This window comes from Oreochromis niloticus, linkage group LG10 (assembly GCF_001858045.2).
Source record: "Oreochromis niloticus isolate F11D_XX linkage group LG10, O_niloticus_UMD_NMBU, whole genome shotgun sequence".
NCBI classification, from domain to species: domain Eukaryota; kingdom Metazoa; phylum Chordata; class Actinopteri; order Cichliformes; family Cichlidae; genus Oreochromis; species Oreochromis niloticus.
The window spans coordinates 29,160,196-29,180,697 of NC_031975.2; the positions used below are offsets into that span (position 1 = coordinate 29,160,196).

Sequence of the window (20,502 nt, forward strand, 5' to 3'; positions counted from 1 at the left end):
ACAGGAAAATCATCTCCTCCTAGATTTTACTATTGTTGCTTCAACTCCTAAACCATCCGGTGCTACAGAGAAAATTCTGGTGGTTCTTGAAAGGTGAACTTTAATTTTACAGGCAAAATTACAAAATGAGTCCAAGCGGCCTGTACAATACAAAGACTTCTATGATCATGTTTTTTGAAGATGTTCATTGAAAAAAATTTGACACGTCAGTGTGTATATCAAAGCTGTGCTAAGGCGACCATTAGTATTTTGAGTTTTTCCAAGGGAAGCTGCGTAGTGAGAGACCACCTTCACGACCTTCTGATGCACACTCAGTTCTATAAGATTACTCCTAGAAGGCTTTCCATGTGAAAAGTGTTTTTTAAAAATCCATCTACAGTCATTTTAAATACTTTTAAGACTTCAGTCTCTAGAAGCAGCAGATATTTTATGCGTTGGTTTTTACAGTTAGGACTAAATATGTAGAAACACCAGTGAAACTGAAAACGCTCTGAGTATTTGGTCATTTTGCTCAAACTTTCCCCACACAGTCACTTCTGCCATCATTTCTTTTGGTGAATTCTCCATTGGGTTTAAACTCGGGGCTGTCGTTCAGTCCAGCTGGACATTTATGTTCTTATGCTTTCAAAGATAATATTACTCCATCCAGCCCAGTTCTTATCAATATACAGTAGATCCATCAGTCTGTGATTGTAACTATTTTAGAAATAATTTGACCTTGTTTGGCTTAAGACCCTTCACCTTGTCCGGCTCCAGAATCCGTGAGACTCCTTCAGGCACTTTTAAATGCGGAATCAAGCTGACTCAGGACTTTTTATTAAGTTTGTTTTTATTGTAGAAAAAAAATGCAGAAATGCTGCTTTGAGTGTATCAGAAAACAACTCAAAGAAACATATCTGAGTGTGTAAAGTCCACAGTTTGGAACCATGTGCTTTTTGAGGTCTCTGACCGAACACATCTGAGCATGCTTCGTGTGGATGCAGGTAAACAGTCAGTGTAGCAGCGGAGACATGAAGTCAGACCATCAGGCGGGTCCCAAACTGCCAGCAAATGAATCAGATGAGGAATCGCTGCGAGGCTTTCAGGACAGAGGGACTTGTTCCATATTTACGAAGCAGATCTTTAGCTTCTTGTAGGAGCGAGTCCGAGAAAGACATTGAAGATTTGCTGAGATGCAGAAGAACCAGACAGCATTCCACAACATTTGGGTGAGGGTACACCTGAAAGACAAAAACATTCATTCTGTAGCCCTGGGGATCTGGGGTGGACATCCACTTCAGTGTTTCATCCTAATAATGTATTAAATTACAAATATAATAAAACATATCTAAAAACTGAAGAGCATCTTACATCACAATTAGGGGTGGGTTTTGATTATCGATTTATCAGTTAAAATCGATTCTGGCTTGGATAACGTGATATCGATTCATTAAAATCCTGAATCGATTTTTTAATATAAATTTATTTTGCCCGAAATGCCAGAATCTCAGGTGAAACCTCACAAAATTTCAACAACCACCAAACAGCTAAAACAGTAAATGAGAGCAGGTACACGGATTCTGCACAAAGACGAAAACACAAAGCACGGGCCCGCCAACAGATCAGAATCAGTGAGATGTCGCCTTTCTCACCCGACGGCACGGACACGGTCAGGGCTGAAAGGCGACAGCTCGCTGATTCTGATGTTTCAGCGGGTCTGTGCTTTGTGTTTACGCCCTTTTTGCGCTAGATTCTGAAGCTGCAGGTTTTTATCTCTCTTTTTATCTCTCTCAGTATACTTCAAGAACAGTTTCCCATCTAAAAATCTGTTTTCTGCATTATTCGCTTGCTTGTTACGCACAAGTCTACCGTTGTTTACAGCGCTGTCGGCCGCTGTTTTTTCCCTTTTAATCACCTCTGAAAAGAAAGCCTCATTTCTGCTGTTCAATAGGCTACAGAACAAATTTAAACTTTTTAAAATTATGCAAAATTGCAAAACGCTTTGTTGTGTCTGTAATAAAACCTCTGTAACTTTGCTCTGCTTCACTTCAGCAGCATCAGGTCATGTTCATATGTTGATGGTTTTCTTTCGTTTTTGATCTACTGCAGAATATTTTTATAAAACCCCAGGCCAGGAAAATCACCTTCATGTTTTTCTGTGTTTTATCCTCACTTACTTTGACACAAAGGCATCTGCTGTGATGCTTACACCTTTGATAAAGTCTTGCAAGTGTCAGCTTTCTTTTTATAGATATGAAAAGATGGAAATGTACTGATGCATGATCTGAATTATAATATTTCTGACTGTCTGAGGCAAAATTTCCCAGATTCAAATCGAATCAAATGGAATGGAATCGAATCATGGATAGAATCAGTTCACTATGTTGCAGATTTCTCTTCACATGTCACAGGAACTCTTTATTGTGATTAGGGCTGGGTATCGTCACGGATTTCTAGAATCGATTTGATTCCGATTCACAAGGTCCCGAATTATTTGTGCAACTTAAACTCTTCATACTAAGCACTTCTTGCTGTCAAGATGTCAAACTGTCTGGTTGTGCTAATCGGAAATGCTTTACAAGGAGCATGATGGGATAGCCAGCAGGTACCCTGAGGGTAGAGCTGTGAGCAGAGAAACAGGTCAAAACTGACACATGAAACTGCTCCCCTCTCCCTCTGTGATCTCCCCCTGTAGGTGGGAGATCATAGAGGGAGCACAAACGTCCTTGGTTGTACCTTGAGTGTGTTGGGCAGCTCAGCCAGCTCTTTCTGATGCTTGGACATCTTGGAGGACAATGACAGCAGAGTCTCCGGGTCCTCAAAACTGGGGAGAAGAAACAGCCGCCTGATTCAGCAATCAAAGTTAATCGCAAAGAAAATAAGACCATAAGATGGTTGAGACTGATGGGAATGAGGTTAGTTTTAGACATGGCCAGATTTCAAAGAAAAAGTGATGCACAGTAAAAGTAGTTTTATAATCATGGCTATAGTGCTCTATGATCATGGGTCTGATAATCACATACAAACAATAAAAACATAAGAAGCTGGCACAAAGCTCTCACCCCTGCTCAGCCTCAGCAGAGTCCTGACTGTCTGAGGATTCCCTGGTGGTGGAAATCGCTGCAGGGCCGTCATCCTGTTTCTCCCCAGAGTCGAGCTGCCCTCCCTGGATCTGGCTGTGCTGCTGCACCACGGCGGCGAGCTGCTGCTGGATCTCTCTCACAGCTCTCTGGGTGGCCTGGCAGGCAGCGTGAGGCTCACACAGAAGGAGTGACGGATCTAAGCCCAGTTTATGAAAACTCCCATTCACAGGACGGTGGCTTTCTGCCGACTCCAACAGCCCTCCGTTTGACACCTCATCCTTCACCTCATCTTCAGGAGACGAGTCAGCCACCGACAGGGAGAGCCCGTTCTGGATCTCCCAGCTGCCTTCCGAGGTCCTCCACCAGCATTCATAAAGGCGATGGTAAAGGACAAAAGCCTGCAGACTGCTGGCAGCAGCTTTGGCTGCTTCTTCCGTGTGATGAAGCGCTTTGGGATGTTTCCGAGAACTAACACTGACATCGCCTGACCATCAGAGAGAAAAGCAATTTTCAGAAAATGTATTCATTTATTAATGCAGATTAACCTGTTTATTCCTTTTATTTATTTATTTATTTATTTAAAAGCAGAAAAGAGTAAAACATACACACTGCTCACAGGGGCTCGTCTGACTGTTGGGGTTTTCACTGTATTCTTTCAGGGTCTTTTAACATTACAATATTTAAGTGCCCTGAGGTGACTGCTATGATTTAGTGCTATATAAATAAAATTGAACTGAGTGTTTCCCTCCAGCTTTATTTTTGACCCATGGATCCATTCTCTTTCAACCCTTCCCATGTTGTGTTTCCCTACAGGATGGCTGGCCTCTTGTTTGGACTCCAACTGGTGAAGGTAGTTTTGGTTCTACTCTGTAAATCCATTGCTATCTCCATGATCACTTTAACCAGTATCTGCAACAGCTACAGAGCAAGGCAAAAGGCTACCACTGCTACATGCCCAGAAAGGCCGCTGAGCTCAGTGTGGTCACCCTGTTCACATATATACAGACATGCCGCTCCTGCCTCTGCTACCACCACAAATACAGTCTACTCCTGTGAGAGACACTGCAAGGTCAAGCTGCTAATGTCTGTCAAACACATTTATTTTACACTGTCCTAACATTTAAATTCATGCATAAAAGACTCAAGAATCTAAGCTCAGATGTTACAACACTTATCACCACCAGGTGTCGCCAAAATGACTGCAACAAAACTTAAGAAATGCTCATCTTCTGGCTAAAATGTCTGTTTGCCCTTATTCTGTCTCAGTAGTGCAGCCACCACATTTAGGATTGATATGATGTGCCCTGATGGACAGATGACTTCACTGTTCTGTTAATAGGACGTACCATCTGGGAACAGCAGCCTGCAGAGCTCTGCAGAGACACAGAAGTGTCCGGCCTCTCTCGGCCAAGCCACTGCGTGCCACAGCTCCTTCACCAGCTGATCATCATCAGCCAGTAACCAGCTGAGCACAGCACGGGTCAGGTGGAGGGATGAATAGAGCAGGACCTGCAGATGGAGAGGCACATGGACAAGATTTTAGTCTAAATTCATTAAAGACTGCCTTTAGTTTTCTTTCAGTTCTCTGATTCAAATATGCTTCTACGTCATATTTAAGCTGGTTTTTTATATCTTCTGTTGTGCATGCTTCAGTTCTTCTATACATAATACATTTGTTTCCAGCCGTATCATCAATTATGTACCTAGTTTGTGTCTGTACCTGTCTGAGGGGACTGTTAGCTGTGGGTGTTGGGCTCTCTGCAGACTTGAGCTCCTGCAGAAGAGCCCCGACGCTCTGATGTGAAACAGCAAACTGCTCCTCCCACACATCTCTCACTCGATCCATGATACCAATGTGACGCTCACCCGGTGACGCCCACGGGTGACTGGAGACGCAGGATGCTGCAGGGCTAACTTCAGAGTCTCCCAGCATCTCAGAGAGCAGCTCAGCCACACAGAGATGCAGCCTGTGGACCTGCAGAAGGTTGGAACAGGTTTTATTTCAGTGATGACTTCACAGACATTCAGTTCGTCTTCTAAACCCAAATTCACACTCGGACTACTAACCAGGAGGCTGTCTTGCAAACTCAGGACCTCCTGTGCTCCGACCCAATCTCTAGCGGCTGCCAGGTCTTTGGCACATCTCATGGACAGAGACTGAGCCAGAGAGGCCTCCCCTGAGATTCTTGCTAGACTGGCCGCGGTCCTCAGTGACAAGATGTCATTCTTCCTGGCGATGACCTTGGCTGCGTCAAAGCTGGCATCGGCAGCAAGGTAGCTGGGAGATGATGTCAAACGAATGAGAGAGGACCCATTGAACAATGTTTGCAAAGCAATTTAAATAATCATTAAGAGCAACTTTAAACTTTCCGGTTCTCACCACTTTGCTGCTGCAGAAAAATGCCCATCTTTCTCCAACACTGCAGCCCAACAAGTGTACAGCTCCTTCAGGAGAGGTTCGTCTGCTGGCAGCCGGGCTTTAACCAGCGCTATGGCCTCCCTGACAATAACAGATGAACAAAACATCACCAGAATATGGCCGGAAAACTTTTACTTTTGCTGTATTTTTGTAGCAAACAAACCTGGAACAGAATTTTTTATTTAGAGGAACAAAACAAAGCAACAGTAAATAAAGGCAAACCTGTAAAGCTTGTGGGAGCGCAGCAAGTCGACTGCCTCGTAGAGTTTGTTGATGGACAGCAGGTGGGACGCCGCTTTCAGGTACTGCTCCTGCAGACACAGCTGCTTGACGAAGGCCTCCACTGTCCGGCTCCACACCACAAACCCAGCTGGAGGAGCAAATAAAACACTTCCCATTAAACCAAAAGCAGAGACCAGAGGAAAGTGGATCGAGAGCTGAGTAAAGAAACAGAGCCGTTTATATTTTTAGCAAATATCGACCCCATTTGTTGACATGGGCATAAGATGACATTTACCCTGTCAGTGGCTGATATTTATCCCTTGGCTCACATAAAGTTTGCACTGGCTAAATGTTCAAAAATGAACCCTTCAGTTGATACAGAACGCCGCAGCGGGTGCGTTAACAGGGACAACAAAGAGAGAGCATATTTCCCCCACACTGGCTTCTCTTCCTCCCTCTGAACGTCACAATCAAATTTAAAATGCTTGTCCTCACATACAAAATCTTATAATCAAACCGTGTCATATATGAAAGACCTCATAGTACCGTACTATCCTAACAGAACACTTCACTCTCAGACTGCAGGTTTACTTGTGGTTCCCAGAGTATTTAAAAGTAGAATGGGAGGCAGAGCCTTCAGCTTTCAGGCCCCTTGTCTGTGAAACCAGCTCCCAGCTGGGACTCAGGAGACAGACACCATCCCTACTTTTAAAATTAGGCTTAAAACTTTCCCTTTTTATATAGTATATAGTTAAGGTTGGATCAGGTGACCCAGAATCCTCCTTTGTTACGCTGCAATAGGTCTAGGCTGCTGGGGGCATCCCATAATGCACTGTTTATTCTGCACTCACCCTTTTCACTCATTCTGTGTTTATACCCCGCTCTGCTTTTAATCTTTAGTTATTATTCATGTTTCTCTCCTGCTAAAAGGGAGTTTTTCCTTCCTATTGCCACCAAGTTCTTGCTCATAAAGAGTTATCGGATTGTTGGGTTTGCTCTGTATTATTGTATTATACTATATCGCCTTGAGGTGACTATTGTTGTGAACTGGCGCTATATAAATAAAACAGACTTGAAATGAATTTTTTTCTTAGTTTCTTCAGAAAAATAAAAACAAAAGAAAAATAAGACTGAAATAAATATTAGGGTCAGTTTTGGCTGTTGTATAACTGAGACTAAATATGAGTCACTGAGCCTTCAGTGGGAAGGAGGAACCAGGGAACAACTACCAGAGTCAAGAAAGCAAACAAACGATGGTGTGAATGAAGACATCTGCCTTTCCTCAGAGTCTAAAATAAGAAAATTTATTTAAAAAAAAAAAAAAAAAAAAAAAAAAAAAAAAACAGCAGAGAGAGGGCCCAGCTGCAGGTGGCACGAAGAGGACACTCTCCATTTTTAACATTTGTCTTTTAGTGGGCTTCTGTTGATCAAAGTCACTGACACTGTGGAAGAGGTCACAGTTGATATAGAGAAGAGAAGGTAAAAAAATATAAAAGAATAAACATAAAATAATAAAATATGTTAGTCCTTTTGTTACGACGTTATGGGTGCCAGATATAATATAAACACTTTGATGATACACCTGAGGACCAATACAATTTCTTTCTCTGCCTACACCTGTGCCAGTGTCATGCACTCTGCAAAGGCTCAGTCTCAGGTTAAGTCATTATTCTTGCATTTACCCATAGGAGCGATGGAGAGAAGGTGGTCGTTCAGCTCTCCTTTCTCCGTGGCGAGCTGCAGCGCCCCCTCCAGGTCCCCGCTCCACAGCCGCAGGTACACTACGGAGTCGAAGTGACCCGCCTCCACGTGGCCCTCCTCTGAAGGGCAACATCAACGTCAGAACGGATGAGTCATCCAACACATCATGTAAAAGAACTCCTCTCCATTTAAAGCTTGTTCCGAGAGCTGAACACGCATTCACCACTTTAACTTTAATGACTCAGATGAAAAGCTAAAAGCGTACCTTCTGCATCAAACATGCGGTACAAAGCCTGTCTGTCGGCAAACAGGCCCAGATGGATATGATCTCCTTGGCCTGGGACACAGCCTGTGGGAGGTGCTGGAATATAAATGCACATGCTCATTGAACAGTCCAGATGATATTTGCTTATCAGCCTCATTTTGCTTTCATATAAGCAGAAAAAAAGGTTAAATGGGTTACATTTTTAAATAAAACTGTATTAAAAGTATGGTCTTTACAGTAATCACTGTCTAAAACAATAAGCAGCATGGTGGTCTTACTGTTGTCATGTCTGACAGAAGCCAGAGTGATGCAGTCCTGCAGCAGCTCGTCTTTGGGCCGATGGTCCATGGATGTACTGAGAGGCAACATGGAGCGAGGCTTTTTCTTCTTCAGCCCAGTTAAGTCTTAAGATAGACACACACACAGTTACATAGAGAAATGTGCCAAACACCAGTTTCAGAAGGACATCTGTGCATACCTGGCTTGTCTTTACTCTTTACAGCAGCCGAGGATTTTCTCTGCATCTCAAACGTGGCTGAAAGACAAAAAATATTTTGAGCTTCAATGCAAAAGTAGCAGAATATCTTCAAATGGCAACTGCTGTTTTCTGAACTGCTACCTGGTGAAGGTGCTGGGCTGCTTGTTGAGCTGGCTTCATCTTCATCATCTTCACCTGACACCCCCTGTCCCATCACCGCCCTCTCTCCGATTGTCACCGGCGGTCCGTTGACCTCCGGCTGTGCAGCTCCCTCGGCCCCCGATGGCCCAGCCTTCTTGTTCTTCTTCTTCTGCTTCGTATTGGCCTTCATCTTCTCTTTCAGGTCGACCATCTTTTTCCCTGAAAGCATACGCGTGTCACAGCCTGCTGGTCAGACAGAAAGGTCGTTTTGTGCTGGTTACGGTTCTGGCGTTACCTTTAGGCGGCTTTGTGAACTGTTGTTTGGAGACGTTCCACTCCTGCAAGGTGAAGTCCTTCCCTCCAGTCCAGATCACGTCTGGATCCACAGGGGACCAGTCCACACACAGCAGATAACCAACGTGTCCTCTGTAGTTAGAGACAGCTGCTTCCTCCAGAACATCCCACACCTAAAGAACAAGAATATTCAACAATAAAAAGGATGTGTCAACATGCTGAGAGCAACATAAAAACACGTCTACCAACTGAAAAGCCAACGTTTTGAGGTAGAGATTCTTATGCATCTACCACCATCTTTTACAGGTTTACACCCATGCACTGACCTGCGCTGTGCCATCATATGAGACAGTGACGAGCTGAGCGTTGTGGTGCGGACTCCAGGCCATACCGGTGATTTTAGCTGTATGGCCACACAACCTCCGATAGGGCTCTGTCAGCACCACGGGGCTTTCTGGAGGATTTTCTAAAAAACAAAACACTGATGTAAATACAAACACAGCCATTAAAGCCTTAAATATGTCATTTACCTTTTTACTAGCTATTTACTGACAGTTTCTTCCAAACTGACATAATGAGGATTGCAGTACAGTTCGTTTGACATACTACATGTTAAAGAGGACCCTGCCCACCTATAACAGAGCGGAGATCATGCACGTAGACGATGGCGTTGCTGGAGCCCGAGGCCAGGAGGCAGTGCAGCTCGGGTGCAGAGCTGTGGTCGTGATGCCACCGTAACGTGTTAATGATCTTGTGGTGCTGCTGGATGCTGCACAGCAACTTCAGACTGGGAGCCTGATATACGTCGATACACCTGCAGCACAGAGCAGCTGGTCAGACGAGCGCAAGAGCACAAAAACACTTCAAGCACAAATGAAAAGCAACTGTAGTCCCGAGACGACAAGCAAACAAAGAAGGCAGAATGGGATGCAACATATGAGATTACAGAAGAAATATCTGACTTTGTTCACCAACCAGCTACCAGCTGTGCTTTTCATCTATTGGCAGGTTGGGTTTACCAGCTGTTGATATGTTTTTTTAGATATCAGCTACCTCAACGTAGCTAAGATATCTGCGAAAAATTAAATTTTTACAGTTGAATATTGACCATTATTAGTCACATTACAGCTAATGAAAAGATGCTAAAGTGCATCTCTTTACTTCAGGAGAACCTGAAGTTTTATTATCTTAAACACACCATCCATACATTCTAACACCTACAGAGAACACATTTTATGACCTCATCCTTGGGACTTTTTAATGACCTGTGAGAACTTTGTGCAGAGTTGTGTAATAACTCTGTAGGTTCATGAATCCAGTTGCTTGTGAAGACGTATGACGATCCACAAAGTGAAACAAACAAGCTGCGAGCCATTTTCTATTGCATCTAATAAATCAGATATGGTTTGCTTTGAACCTGGCTGGTTCAGGAAGTGTAGACATTTACATCTGTCAGTGTGGCACCCAATCATAATCCCTGAAAGCGACCTAGATAAGAGGGGGCAACAGTTCAAACAGAACAAAATTCATTATTCTGTAGCCTCGAGTCCAGACACTGTCAGCAGACAGTTGGTCCCTCAGAGGACTCCCGCAGGCTGCTGATGGTGTGTTACAAGATGGGTCACGCCCGACCGTTCACTCACCCATCCTCGTTGCCGATGGCAACAACTTTCCCATCTGGCTTCCAGCTGAGGTCGGTGTGTGGAGACAGCTTGTGCTGTTGGGAAGCAAATTTTACCTTTGTAACTTATTCAAATCTCCTTTATTTACATTCAGCAGCAGACATGAAACAAACTGTTGCAGGCACGAAGGACCTGAAGACTGAACTTGTACTGTCAGCTTTCTTAGTGTGTCAGGTCTTATTTTGTCTGACATGTTGCTGGTTCACTGAGGGCTTAATGAAATCTCTGCACAGATAAAAGTCCTGCTACCAGACTACAAAGCTGCAAAAACATGTCTCTATACATGTGACTGCTTTACTGTCCATCTTACCAGCTGCACACAAAGCTCTCTTTGCTTGGTGCTGGAAGTGAGATGATGGTGAGGAGGGTGTCAGGCTGGGTTATTTGTGCCTTTATCTGCAATACAGCTTATAACAGAGGCTTTTATTTCTAGAGTCCTGTTTGATAACTGATCTTATTTCAGTACAAAGTTAGGCTGTTGGGAATGACATCAGGAATCAATGACCACCAAAGTGATTAGCAATAGATTGCTGAAGATTTGCTTTATTATATTTTAATCTCAGCAGCGCTTATCCACCATCCTCTCGAAACATGACCAAAAAAAAAAGAAAAAAAAAAAAGAGGGAAATTCTAGTTTTAAATCGTCTTGATTTAGAACTAGAGGTTAACGTCTTGATGCATTCTCAATCATCCAGGAAAGTAAATCTCCAAAAGTTGAATCTGTTCACCTGGACGTAGCGTTAGGGGTTAGGTTTAGGGGTTAGGGTAGTAACGCTACGTCCAGATGAACGGATTCAACTTTTGGAGAACTAGAGGTTAAATTAACGGCGCTAGTTTTTGTTTCACGGGGCGTGCACGTTTGTCAGTGAAGGATTTCATCGTATTGGGAGCACACGACACACAGTGGAGAAGAGAGAGGTGAGCAATGTTGTGCATATAAAAACAGATTACACAAGTTTGTAGAACCAGGAATGTGCTATGATCCTGCAATTAGCTCTAAGTGTGTCCAGTGTTAACCAATGTTATAAGCTAACGTTATCTCAGGGAGGTGGTGAATGAGATGAGCCCTAATGTTTGTAATATTTCCAGAGTATTTTATTTAATTAATAAAATATTGGTATTTGGCAATCCTGGATCCATACAATATCAACACATAATCCTATATCGATTTTTTTTACCCCACCCCTAAAAAAATATGACCTGTTCATGTGCGTGACAGTGGTTTTCACCACTTCATTATGGGTAACGTGTTAAAGAAAGAATCATTAGGATCAAAAAGGATCAGTGAGTAATACTTCTTCCAAATCTGAGTTATTTATCTGAGGATAAAGGGCCTGAATAATTACATCATCATCATCATCATCATCATCATATCGAAGCCCCTCCCACCTTGATGTCGTTAGTATCTCTGATGAGCTTGTCGATGTCCGACGCCTCTCCGTTCAGCTTGTATGGATCGTGCTGGAGTATGACGCCCTCGCCGGCACAGCTGTACAGACTAAAGGAAGGCTTTCCTCCTGCTGTCCCTGAACGCCACACAGAACATAAAACTCAGTGTCTTCATGACGGAGGGTCTACTGTGGACAAACTGTGGGTTTCAAGTGTTTTTTGATAGGGTTTACCGCTACATAACAGTGTGTTAAAGCCAATAAAGACATTTTACTGCATTACAGTAAATACTTTTAGTGTTTAACTAGAACTTAAATGATTAGTTAATTGGACACCTCATTAATTCGAGCAAATCGTAAACTTGTATTGGCATCTTTAACTTGAAATGACTTCAAGGCTGAAATCTTCACACAGGAGAGCCAAACTTAAACATTTTAAGGACCAAAACTCTCAAATATATAAATGAATTAAAGACTTGGTTACTATAACTACCCATTCAATATATACACAGCCATTATTATAGGTAATATAGATAAGATAGACTAATCTGTGAACACCAGGTATGTAGAAGCCTTAATGTAAAGAGCAAAAGAAGCATGGCGGCTGACAGCCCTGAGAAGCAGCTGGTCCTGATTTACTCTGCACACCTATTGTAAGTCATCCTGACAATCTGAACCAATCACAAGTCCATGAATGGAGCTGAACTGGTGCCAATGCTGCGGGTAAACTAATTAGCAGCTACTTTTGTTTGTTTAGGAGCCATCAGCAGAATTTTTGGCAGTGCAACAATTACATTTATGGCTTTGAAGCCGAGTGACTGATACGCTAATCAAAATGTCATCTGCCGACAGCTGGTAAAATTAACTTCCTACGTCTTGATTTCCCCACGAGCGGCTCAAAAGGAAGGAGGTGAGGAGTAAGTGTTTTCTCAGCTCACTCAATTACAGGGTCGATTACGAAAAGGCGTGCAGAGATGGTTGGACTTTTTCGCTGACTCTCTGCTTTTTTGGTGTCCCACTGCCAGGCTTTTTGCTGGGTCAGAGCGTTCAGAGCAAACAACAGCAGTTACTAAGAGTTCATTAAGAACTTACCAAATGACATTGGGGGGACTGGGGGCCCCCAGGCCAACGTATACACCGTTTTTCTGTGATAGGAGCTCGATATCTGAGGAGGCCTGGGAGGAGATGAAGCAGAACAAACGCTCGGTTAGGGACATGTGATGTGTATAGCTGCAGGAAAACAGGCCTCAAGGGAGTATAAGAAGAAACCACAAGACTCGCACCAGAAAACAAGCAAAAGATGGACTTTGTGACTTTCAGAAAACTTTTCAAAGTCAAACTCCAACTGAAATCACAACAGTTATGACGTTTTGCATAAAAATGAATAAGAAAGCAATTTTCTTACAAATTATTTAAAGTTCTGTTTGTTTTTTCAGTTGATTTATTCTGAGCTTCCCTATTTTTCTGTCAAATGCTGTTATAAAACTGGTGAATTAAAGTTAGCAAGATCAGTGCATGAAAAAAGTCATTTTAAAGCAAATCGACTTGCATGTATACAGTGATTTTTTAGTTTTTTTAAATCAGTTTGAGCACTCAAAGCACTTTCTTACCACCAGCCTCATTCAAACTCATTTTTACAGGTGCTTTTTTCTATGCCTGAGCACTTAAACTAACATTCACGCGCTTGCTCTCGGACAGATGCATCAGAGGAAGCATTTGGAGTTCGGCTTTTTGCTCACAGACACTCTGACATGCAGGTTGGAGGAGCCACGCCGACCTTCGGATCAGCAGACAACACTGTACCTCCTGAGCTACAGCTGCCACATTTTAAATGGGGGGTTTCCTTATGCTTTGGGTGCTTTGGTTGATGGGATTTCACTATATGGTCATTTCAGACACTGGCAAAGCACTGTAATCCACTCACTGATGCCCCAAAGATTGGTACCAGTGCCAAAATCAAAACACTTCTGAAATTACTTCTTAGGAGTATTCCAAAGCATTAGTATTTAGCAAATACTAATGCCTGCAAGCTCTTTCATATGTGCAAATTTGATTAACAATTAGGCAAGTCTAACAGCCTAATGCAGTTTGTTTTGTTTTGCTTTCAAAGGAAAGGCTTGAAGTTTGTTTTGGGAATCTCGGGAAAAGAAAGGGGAGGTGGTGTTCCATACAAGCCCACAGTTCCGGTTGTGGAAGCCAGATGAGGGGCAGCCAATTATAGAAAGTGAGACACATAATGATGTTTTGAAAAGGGAATCAAGCAAAGATCATCTTTTACAAATGAACATAAATGATCCTCTGTGGAAAAACACAGCATGTATCACCGAAGTTTAATACATATGCTTCTTCATAAACAATGAAAGTGTTTTGAATACCACCGACAAACACTGATTTATGCCTCTGTATGTGCTGTCACCAATCGTCTATCAAGGCAACAGCATGAAACAAGCAATAAACACGATAAGCATGGGGGCGGGGTCAGACAGCTAATCTTAGAGAAATGAACCTTACTTGTTGGAGAAGACGTCATAGATACCAACTTTCCCATCATCTGTTCCAAAAGACAAAGATCCCTCTTTTGTCGGATGCCATGCCAGCTACAATAAATGAAACACTTTTTTTATGCACTTCATCTTTTGTGTCAGCGAACAGCAACAAGCCTGTAATAATTTAGCCACTATCATCAACCTCAGACATGATGGAAGCTTGAAGAGCAAAGTAAAATTTAAAGGATGCTTACAGCTGATAACATAAGTCTGACTTTAATGTCCTCTCAAAGTCTCATCAGCAGCTCCGCTGGATCATTTTTAAAGCAGACACTTGGACAGCCGACAAATTGTTTTCTCAGCCGAGAAGTTGTTTCTTCACTAATCTGAGATCTCATCCTTTAACGTCTTTCAGAAAACTTCCTCACACACACACACACAGACTTTAAAGTGACGTAAACCATTTATATTCCTTCTGGGTATAAACTGATCATGTCCCTTATTGTCACTAATGGTTAACCATAAATCAGCTGGGCTTTGCAAAAAGAAACTCCTTACCGCTGTGACTTTGGACTTGATCCCCTGCCAGAAGGACCTGACGTCGTACTTGTTCTGAGTGGTCAGCGTGTTCCACACCCGGATCATGTTGTCACCGACACCGAGCGCCAGACATCCAGTACCCACGGGTGAGAAGGTCAGGGCGTAGACGAAACCGCCCAGGGTGGGCAGAGTCCAGCAGCACTCCAGAGAGGCCAGGTCCCAGCACTTAACCTGGAAGAATGAACCAGCTTTCAATGAACTTTCCTCTTTAAAGGCAGATTAATAATAAATGTCAGAAATCCTTATTTGCTTTTATGCAAAATTCCCACTTTGAAAAACAGGCAAGATGAACGCGGGAACACAGCAGTGCACTCATGGCTGAAAATGCTGCTTCGAGTGAATCTTAACTAGTGTTGGGAGATTAATCAGACTGCGGTGTCAGACGCTTGCTGCCTTTGGCTTTCATTCTCCCTCTGGCCAACAAGGAGGTCTCCTGAGTCGTGTGAGCCCACTGCCAATTGGGTTTTGTTGCTTAATTACTTGCCACAGAGAAGGATACGGGCTGGCAGCAGCAGCTGTCCTCGCAAGAGCTTTACAGTTAAAAAACACCCACTGGCCTGTACCAAATGCCATACCGGCATGGGCCATGTGCTGTCAAGTTCAAAGGTCACTCACCTCTCTGTCCATGGAGGTGCTGATGAGCAGCTCTCTGCCATCCTGCAGGTGAACTGAACTCATGTTAAAGACGATCCTGCTGTGGTTCTGACCCTCTGAGGATGTGCCGAACAGGGTCCACCTCTGCTTCCCTGACTTGGTTAAGTCCCACATGACCAACTCGCCACTGGGGAGACACCAACATAAGCCTATCAACCCAATTATCAGCCAAGCGCTTGGATTCAGCAAATGAAGAAGCCCAAAAAAGAAACCTACGTGAGTACTAAATCCGGCATTGACAAAGCACTTTACCGTTTTACATTTTAATGGGTCTGTTTTATGTTCCATTTTGCTCAATTTGTTCCTGACATTTTGCCAAGAGACTTTCGACAAACACACCTCCAGACAATATCCTGAAAATTAGAGGCCAAATAAAAAGGTCTAAAAAGCAATTACAAGTGATTTTGCTCCCATTTGTTACAACCCTGAAATAACAATCTTCAATTTCTGCTGCTTGCAGCTACATCACAGTTTCAGTGTAATGACACTGAGGGAAAAACAGTCATTTTTAAATTCTCCAAAATGTGTTTTTTATACTGAAGGGAAAAATATTAAAGCAGGCAAGTTATGTAAATGTTAAAGTGATCAAAACGGGCCACAGTTTTACAATCATTTCTTGTCGTGATCATTTTGTTACTCAATCAACAACCAAAAAACCCTCTTTAAACCGTTTGACTGATAGCACGCACACCGTACCTGAAGCAACTGGACACGAGCTGCGTCGGCCGTCCCTTCGGCCAATGAACGCTGAGCCAGAGCCGCTCTTTCACCCCAGGGTCGACTGCGGTGCCTCTCCTCTTCAGGTAGGGCAGCTTCAGAGTCATGACACCTACAAGGCAAAGGAGAAGATGCTAAAAGGATCATATCTTACATCAGGTCTAAGCCATTCACCTGCAGTAAACCTTTGTCATATCATGGAGTTATCAAAAAAAAAAAAAAAAAAAAGAGCTGAATGTGAATCAATCTGTATTAAGCTTTTTATGCTGCGTGTGGGGAGGGAAATAAAATCTAACACGAGCTTCAGAGGTGTTCAGAATTTGTATATATTGTGCTTTTTTTCCTAAACTTTAACCCTCATGTTTAAGTGAAATATTTAACGCTCAAAGTGAATGAAACACTTTCTTCTTCAAGGCCAATGTTACTGATTTCTGCACCATCAATTGAGGAAAAAAAACAACAACATAAAAATGAACATAAATCCACCTTTTCCCTTGGCTGTACTCCAGAGCCTTACAGTCTGGTCTTTGCTCCCAGATGCAAGATAGCAGCCCTCTCCTCCAGACACTCCATTGGTTGCTATTACATGGGAGGAAAAAAAAAAAAAGTCTCATATACTTGTGTTGAATTGGCTTCTTACTGCAAAACGAACATATTTTAAAAAGAAAAATAAAAGAGGATAAACTAAGGACTGCCCAGATCACAACAGCAGTTGCCTCAAGGTGCTTTATATTGTAAGCTAAAGACCCGACAATAAAACAAAGAAACACAACGTTACCTTCACCGTCTTCAGGTCTGGTGTAGAGGGCATCTTCACGGGCCACAGGTGACCACGCCAGCGCGTGGATCTCATCATCGTGTCCACGGAGGCGGTGAATCACCTCGCCTTTCTTACTCACATCAATCAGCACGATCATCCCATCTTTGTACCTACGACAGCATTGTCACAGTTACCGAAATCCTAGATGCTCGACGGGTTAAAAATGTTTCTTCAGACATTTTTTTCCTCAAACAAACCTGAGCTCAGAAAGTTGCCCTTCACACGAGTAAGATTTAAAGCGAGTTCTCTCTTTTATGGATAAAAACTACTTTGAAACACTTAGTAGCAGACCCACTTCACCCACTTTATAATGTTAATATAACCTTTGACAGTCAGTTTGGTAAAATGCAGAAAAACTACCCTCGTTCATGCAAAGTGCTTTAATGTTTATGATCCAGCAGACTAATCTGTCCAGCGGTCATCTTTCTTGGTATCCTTACCCAACAGCCACATAGTTCCAGGTATGAGGAGAGCAGGTGAGGCAGAAGATGGTTCTGGGCTCAGGGAAGAAGCTGGTCGTGTCACCCGTGTGGTACCAGTGACAGACCACCACGCCTTTCTCATCCCCGGACACCACCAGGTTTTTATCCACAGGGGACCAGTGCAGCGCTGATACGGAGCTCTGTGCACACAAAGACAAGGAGTGAGTGCATGTCACAACTTCTTCTTAGTCAGGTGGGTGCTGACGGGCAGTGAGCTGTTTCCAAAGACATTTATAGCAAATACTAAACACCAGATATTATTATCTAAATGTAAAACCCTTTGTTAACATTTTGGCATGATGAATCAATATACTAATGTTTTTTTATGCGTTTCAAGATTTTTCAAATAAATATCCTTTCTTGGTTTAAACATCTTCCCAATGATATTTAACCAACATGTCATTACATGCCGTTTATTATTCAGATTAATCCACAGACAAAATACTGCTTTAAGGCATCTGCTCAAGCAAATAATGGAAAATAAATATGCAATGCCCTCAGTAACCTTGACAACTGTTTTAAAAATGCCCTCGAGAGAGAATCACAGAGCTGCTGCAGACGATGTTTTTGCTGCGCATCCCACTGAGTCCTGTCGAGCTCTGATGCTTAACTTTCTATCTCCAGACCTGGTCAGGGGTCCAGTCTCATCAAGGAGACTGGACCATTTCAAATAAATGTGAAAAAAAAAACAAACAATGTGAGACAGCACAACGCACATACAAGCTGCTTCCAAGTTCCCTCTGCTGCTGGTGTAGAGCACACAACATCCTGTAGGGGGCGCAAGCACAACACAAAACCCCTTTCTGTGTTAGTGGACCGGCAGAACAGGACACTCACCTGATGAGCTGCGTGATCCCTAATAAGAGTCTTGCTGCTCGAGTCCCAGAAACGGATACTGCCATCGCTAGAGGAGCTGACACAGATGTGACTCTGCCCTGCATGCTGGCAAAACGAAAAGCCGGACACCAAGTCCTTATGGCCCACGAGCTCACCTGAAAAACACACAGAAAAGGACACTGATTTCACTGCGACTGGAGGATTAATCGGTTTAATTTCAATCATGATTTTAGCTTCCAACAGTTATAAACCCAAGATAAACTGGAGAAAATATAATAATAATAATAATGACTTTTTTTTTGCTTTCAGCTTCTAACTTAATCTATAATAGTAAATCATGAGGTTTTAGTAGATACAAACTTTTCATTATAAATTTATAAAATACTGTAAACAGCTACTAAAGCTCTGAACTTAATGCCCTCTGTGCCCCCTTTAGACTCACCCCTGCATGCTAAAAGTATCACTGCTAGAAAGAGAGCACAGATTTGTGCCAGATTTAAAGTGCCAATCTAAATAAACAGTCCATCTGCATACACATGCCTTTATTTTTGGCTTCTTCTTAATTTAGTTGTGCTGGCACTTTCTTAAATCAGTGGTGAGTGGGGAAAGTGGAAAAGATTTATTTTTTTCACATTTAAGTGATCCAAACAGATGGTTTGATGAAGGACTTTTATTGGTATTTCAATAAGAAAATAAAATCTACAATATGTCTATTTTACCCTCTTTAGTGAGGGCTTTGTGGTGAAAAACAGCCACTATTCTGAGCCTGCCTGACCACCCTGTGTCCTTCAACATCCTGCACACCCTCATTTAACGACAACAAAAGGTGAGGAAACAATGAGACAAACCCAAAACAGGAGTGGTTTTACAAGTCGAGGCCAATTATATTTTTCCCGCTTCATCTTTTTTGACTGCTTTTTTGGTTTTTTTTACTAGCATTGCATTTGGCTAGCGTCAGTGTCAGTACCAGTAGAAAATAGTGGACCCTATAGAACATGGACAAGTAGTCCAACTTCTCCAGGATGGCACATCACTAAGTTTCACTGCCAGAAGGTTTGTAGTGTCTCCCAGCACAGTCTCAAGAACATGGAGGAGATTCTAGGACACACAAAGATACTGTAGGAGAGCTGGACACTGCCAATGTCCTCTACAGGGCCTTCTACTTAATGGACCCTGACTGGCATTTGCCAGAGAATCGCAGAATCAGGAAATCCACCACTGGTGCTCTATGGTCTTCACAGATGAGCACATGTGACAGACATAAAAGGGTCTGGAGAAGCTGTGGAGAACGTTATGCTGCCAGTAACATCATTCAACATGACGAATGTGGTGGCGGGCCAGTGATGGTCTCGGGAGGCCTATCCCTGTAGGCACGCACAGACCTCTCCAGGTTAGGTAACGGCATGACAACGCCCGGCCTCTTGTGATAAGAGTATGCAGGCAGTTCCTGGAGAATGAAGAAACGACACTGACTGGCCCGCACCTAAATCCAATAAAACACATCTGGGCCATTATGTTTTCTTCAACCTGATGCTACCTGGGTGTACAGACTAGCACCAGGACAAGCTCCTGGTACAGATCATGGAAAAGATCCCAAAGGATATCCATCGTCTCATTAGGAGCATGCCCTGACATTCTCAGAAATTAATACAAGCACATGAGGGCCATACAAACTACCACAATGGATTAGCCTGCCACTGCATTTTTTCACATTGACTTTTGGGGTGTTTTTGGTAAGTTCATCATTTTTATTTCCATCGAATGTTGTAAAATCCTTTCACTGGTCACTGCAGCTCATCACAGCCCGAGATCCTCTAATCTCTCCGATTTGGTCAGGCAGATAAGTTGTACCTGAGTTTAACGCGCTGTTTCTGGCTGCAGGGACTTGAACATGAATGGCACGGTCAAGCCTGTGCTATGTGTGGTGTCCAGCGGTGACCGCTCACTTACCTGCCACTCTGCACGAAGATGCAGACACATCTATCAAGTAGATGATGTTTTTGGCCCCGACGCCCAGCAAACCGCTGCTGCTGACATCACTGCAGCGCGAGCAGTACCAGTTGGGAGAGGCGGGAAGCGACCGTTCCCGCATGACGACCTGGATACTTTAAAAATAGTTTTTTTTTCTTTAATTAAGTCCTAGAAACCTAATCCAAACTTCTCACATGTTACCTGCACTATCGTAGCTACAACACTTATGGCCGTACACACAGCATGGTGTCGTAAATCCTACCGGTGCCTGGTACGGAAGCCT

General features: G+C 43.1%; 1 protein-coding gene across 1 annotated transcript; it reads right to left on the reverse strand.

Annotated features, from left to right (window-relative positions):
- Positions 1–227: 227 nt before the first annotated feature.
- On the reverse strand, positions 228–20,475 carry gemin5 (gem (nuclear organelle) associated protein 5). The gene is made up of 28 exons (XM_005472307.3): positions 20,199–20,475; positions 18,249–18,403; positions 17,370–17,551; positions 16,888–17,039; positions 16,596–16,688; positions 16,089–16,221; positions 15,354–15,519; positions 14,697–14,909; positions 14,164–14,249; positions 12,745–12,827; positions 11,654–11,790; positions 10,226–10,299; positions 9,215–9,396; positions 8,909–9,048; positions 8,584–8,755; positions 8,289–8,507; positions 8,148–8,204; positions 7,948–8,073; positions 7,670–7,765; positions 7,386–7,523; positions 5,704–5,851; positions 5,443–5,562; positions 5,130–5,340; positions 4,783–5,037; positions 4,409–4,571; positions 3,042–3,546; positions 2,716–2,803; positions 228–1,220 (listed from the first exon to the last, which is right to left on the reverse strand). Exons 1-28 carry the CDS (start codon positions 20,338–20,340, stop codon positions 1,056–1,058), a joined length of 4,401 nt encoding a protein of 1,466 aa, XP_005472364.1. The 5' UTR covers positions 20,341–20,475; the 3' UTR covers positions 228–1,055.
- Between the last annotated feature and the right edge of the window lie 27 nt (positions 20,476–20,502).

Coding starts and splice junctions, on each gene's coding strand:
- gemin5 (XM_005472307.3), bottom strand. CDS start 20,340: ATGCGGGAACGGTCGCTTCCCGCCTCTCCCAACTGGTACTGCTCGCGC. Junction 17,552..18,248: donor GGGATCACGCAGCTCATCAG/GTGAGTGTCCTG, acceptor TTGTGTGCACAG/AGCTCCGTATCAGCGCTGCA. Junction 7,766..7,947: donor TTCTGTCAGACATGACAACA/GTAAGACCACCA, acceptor TTTATATTCCAG/CACCTCCCACAGGCTGTGTC.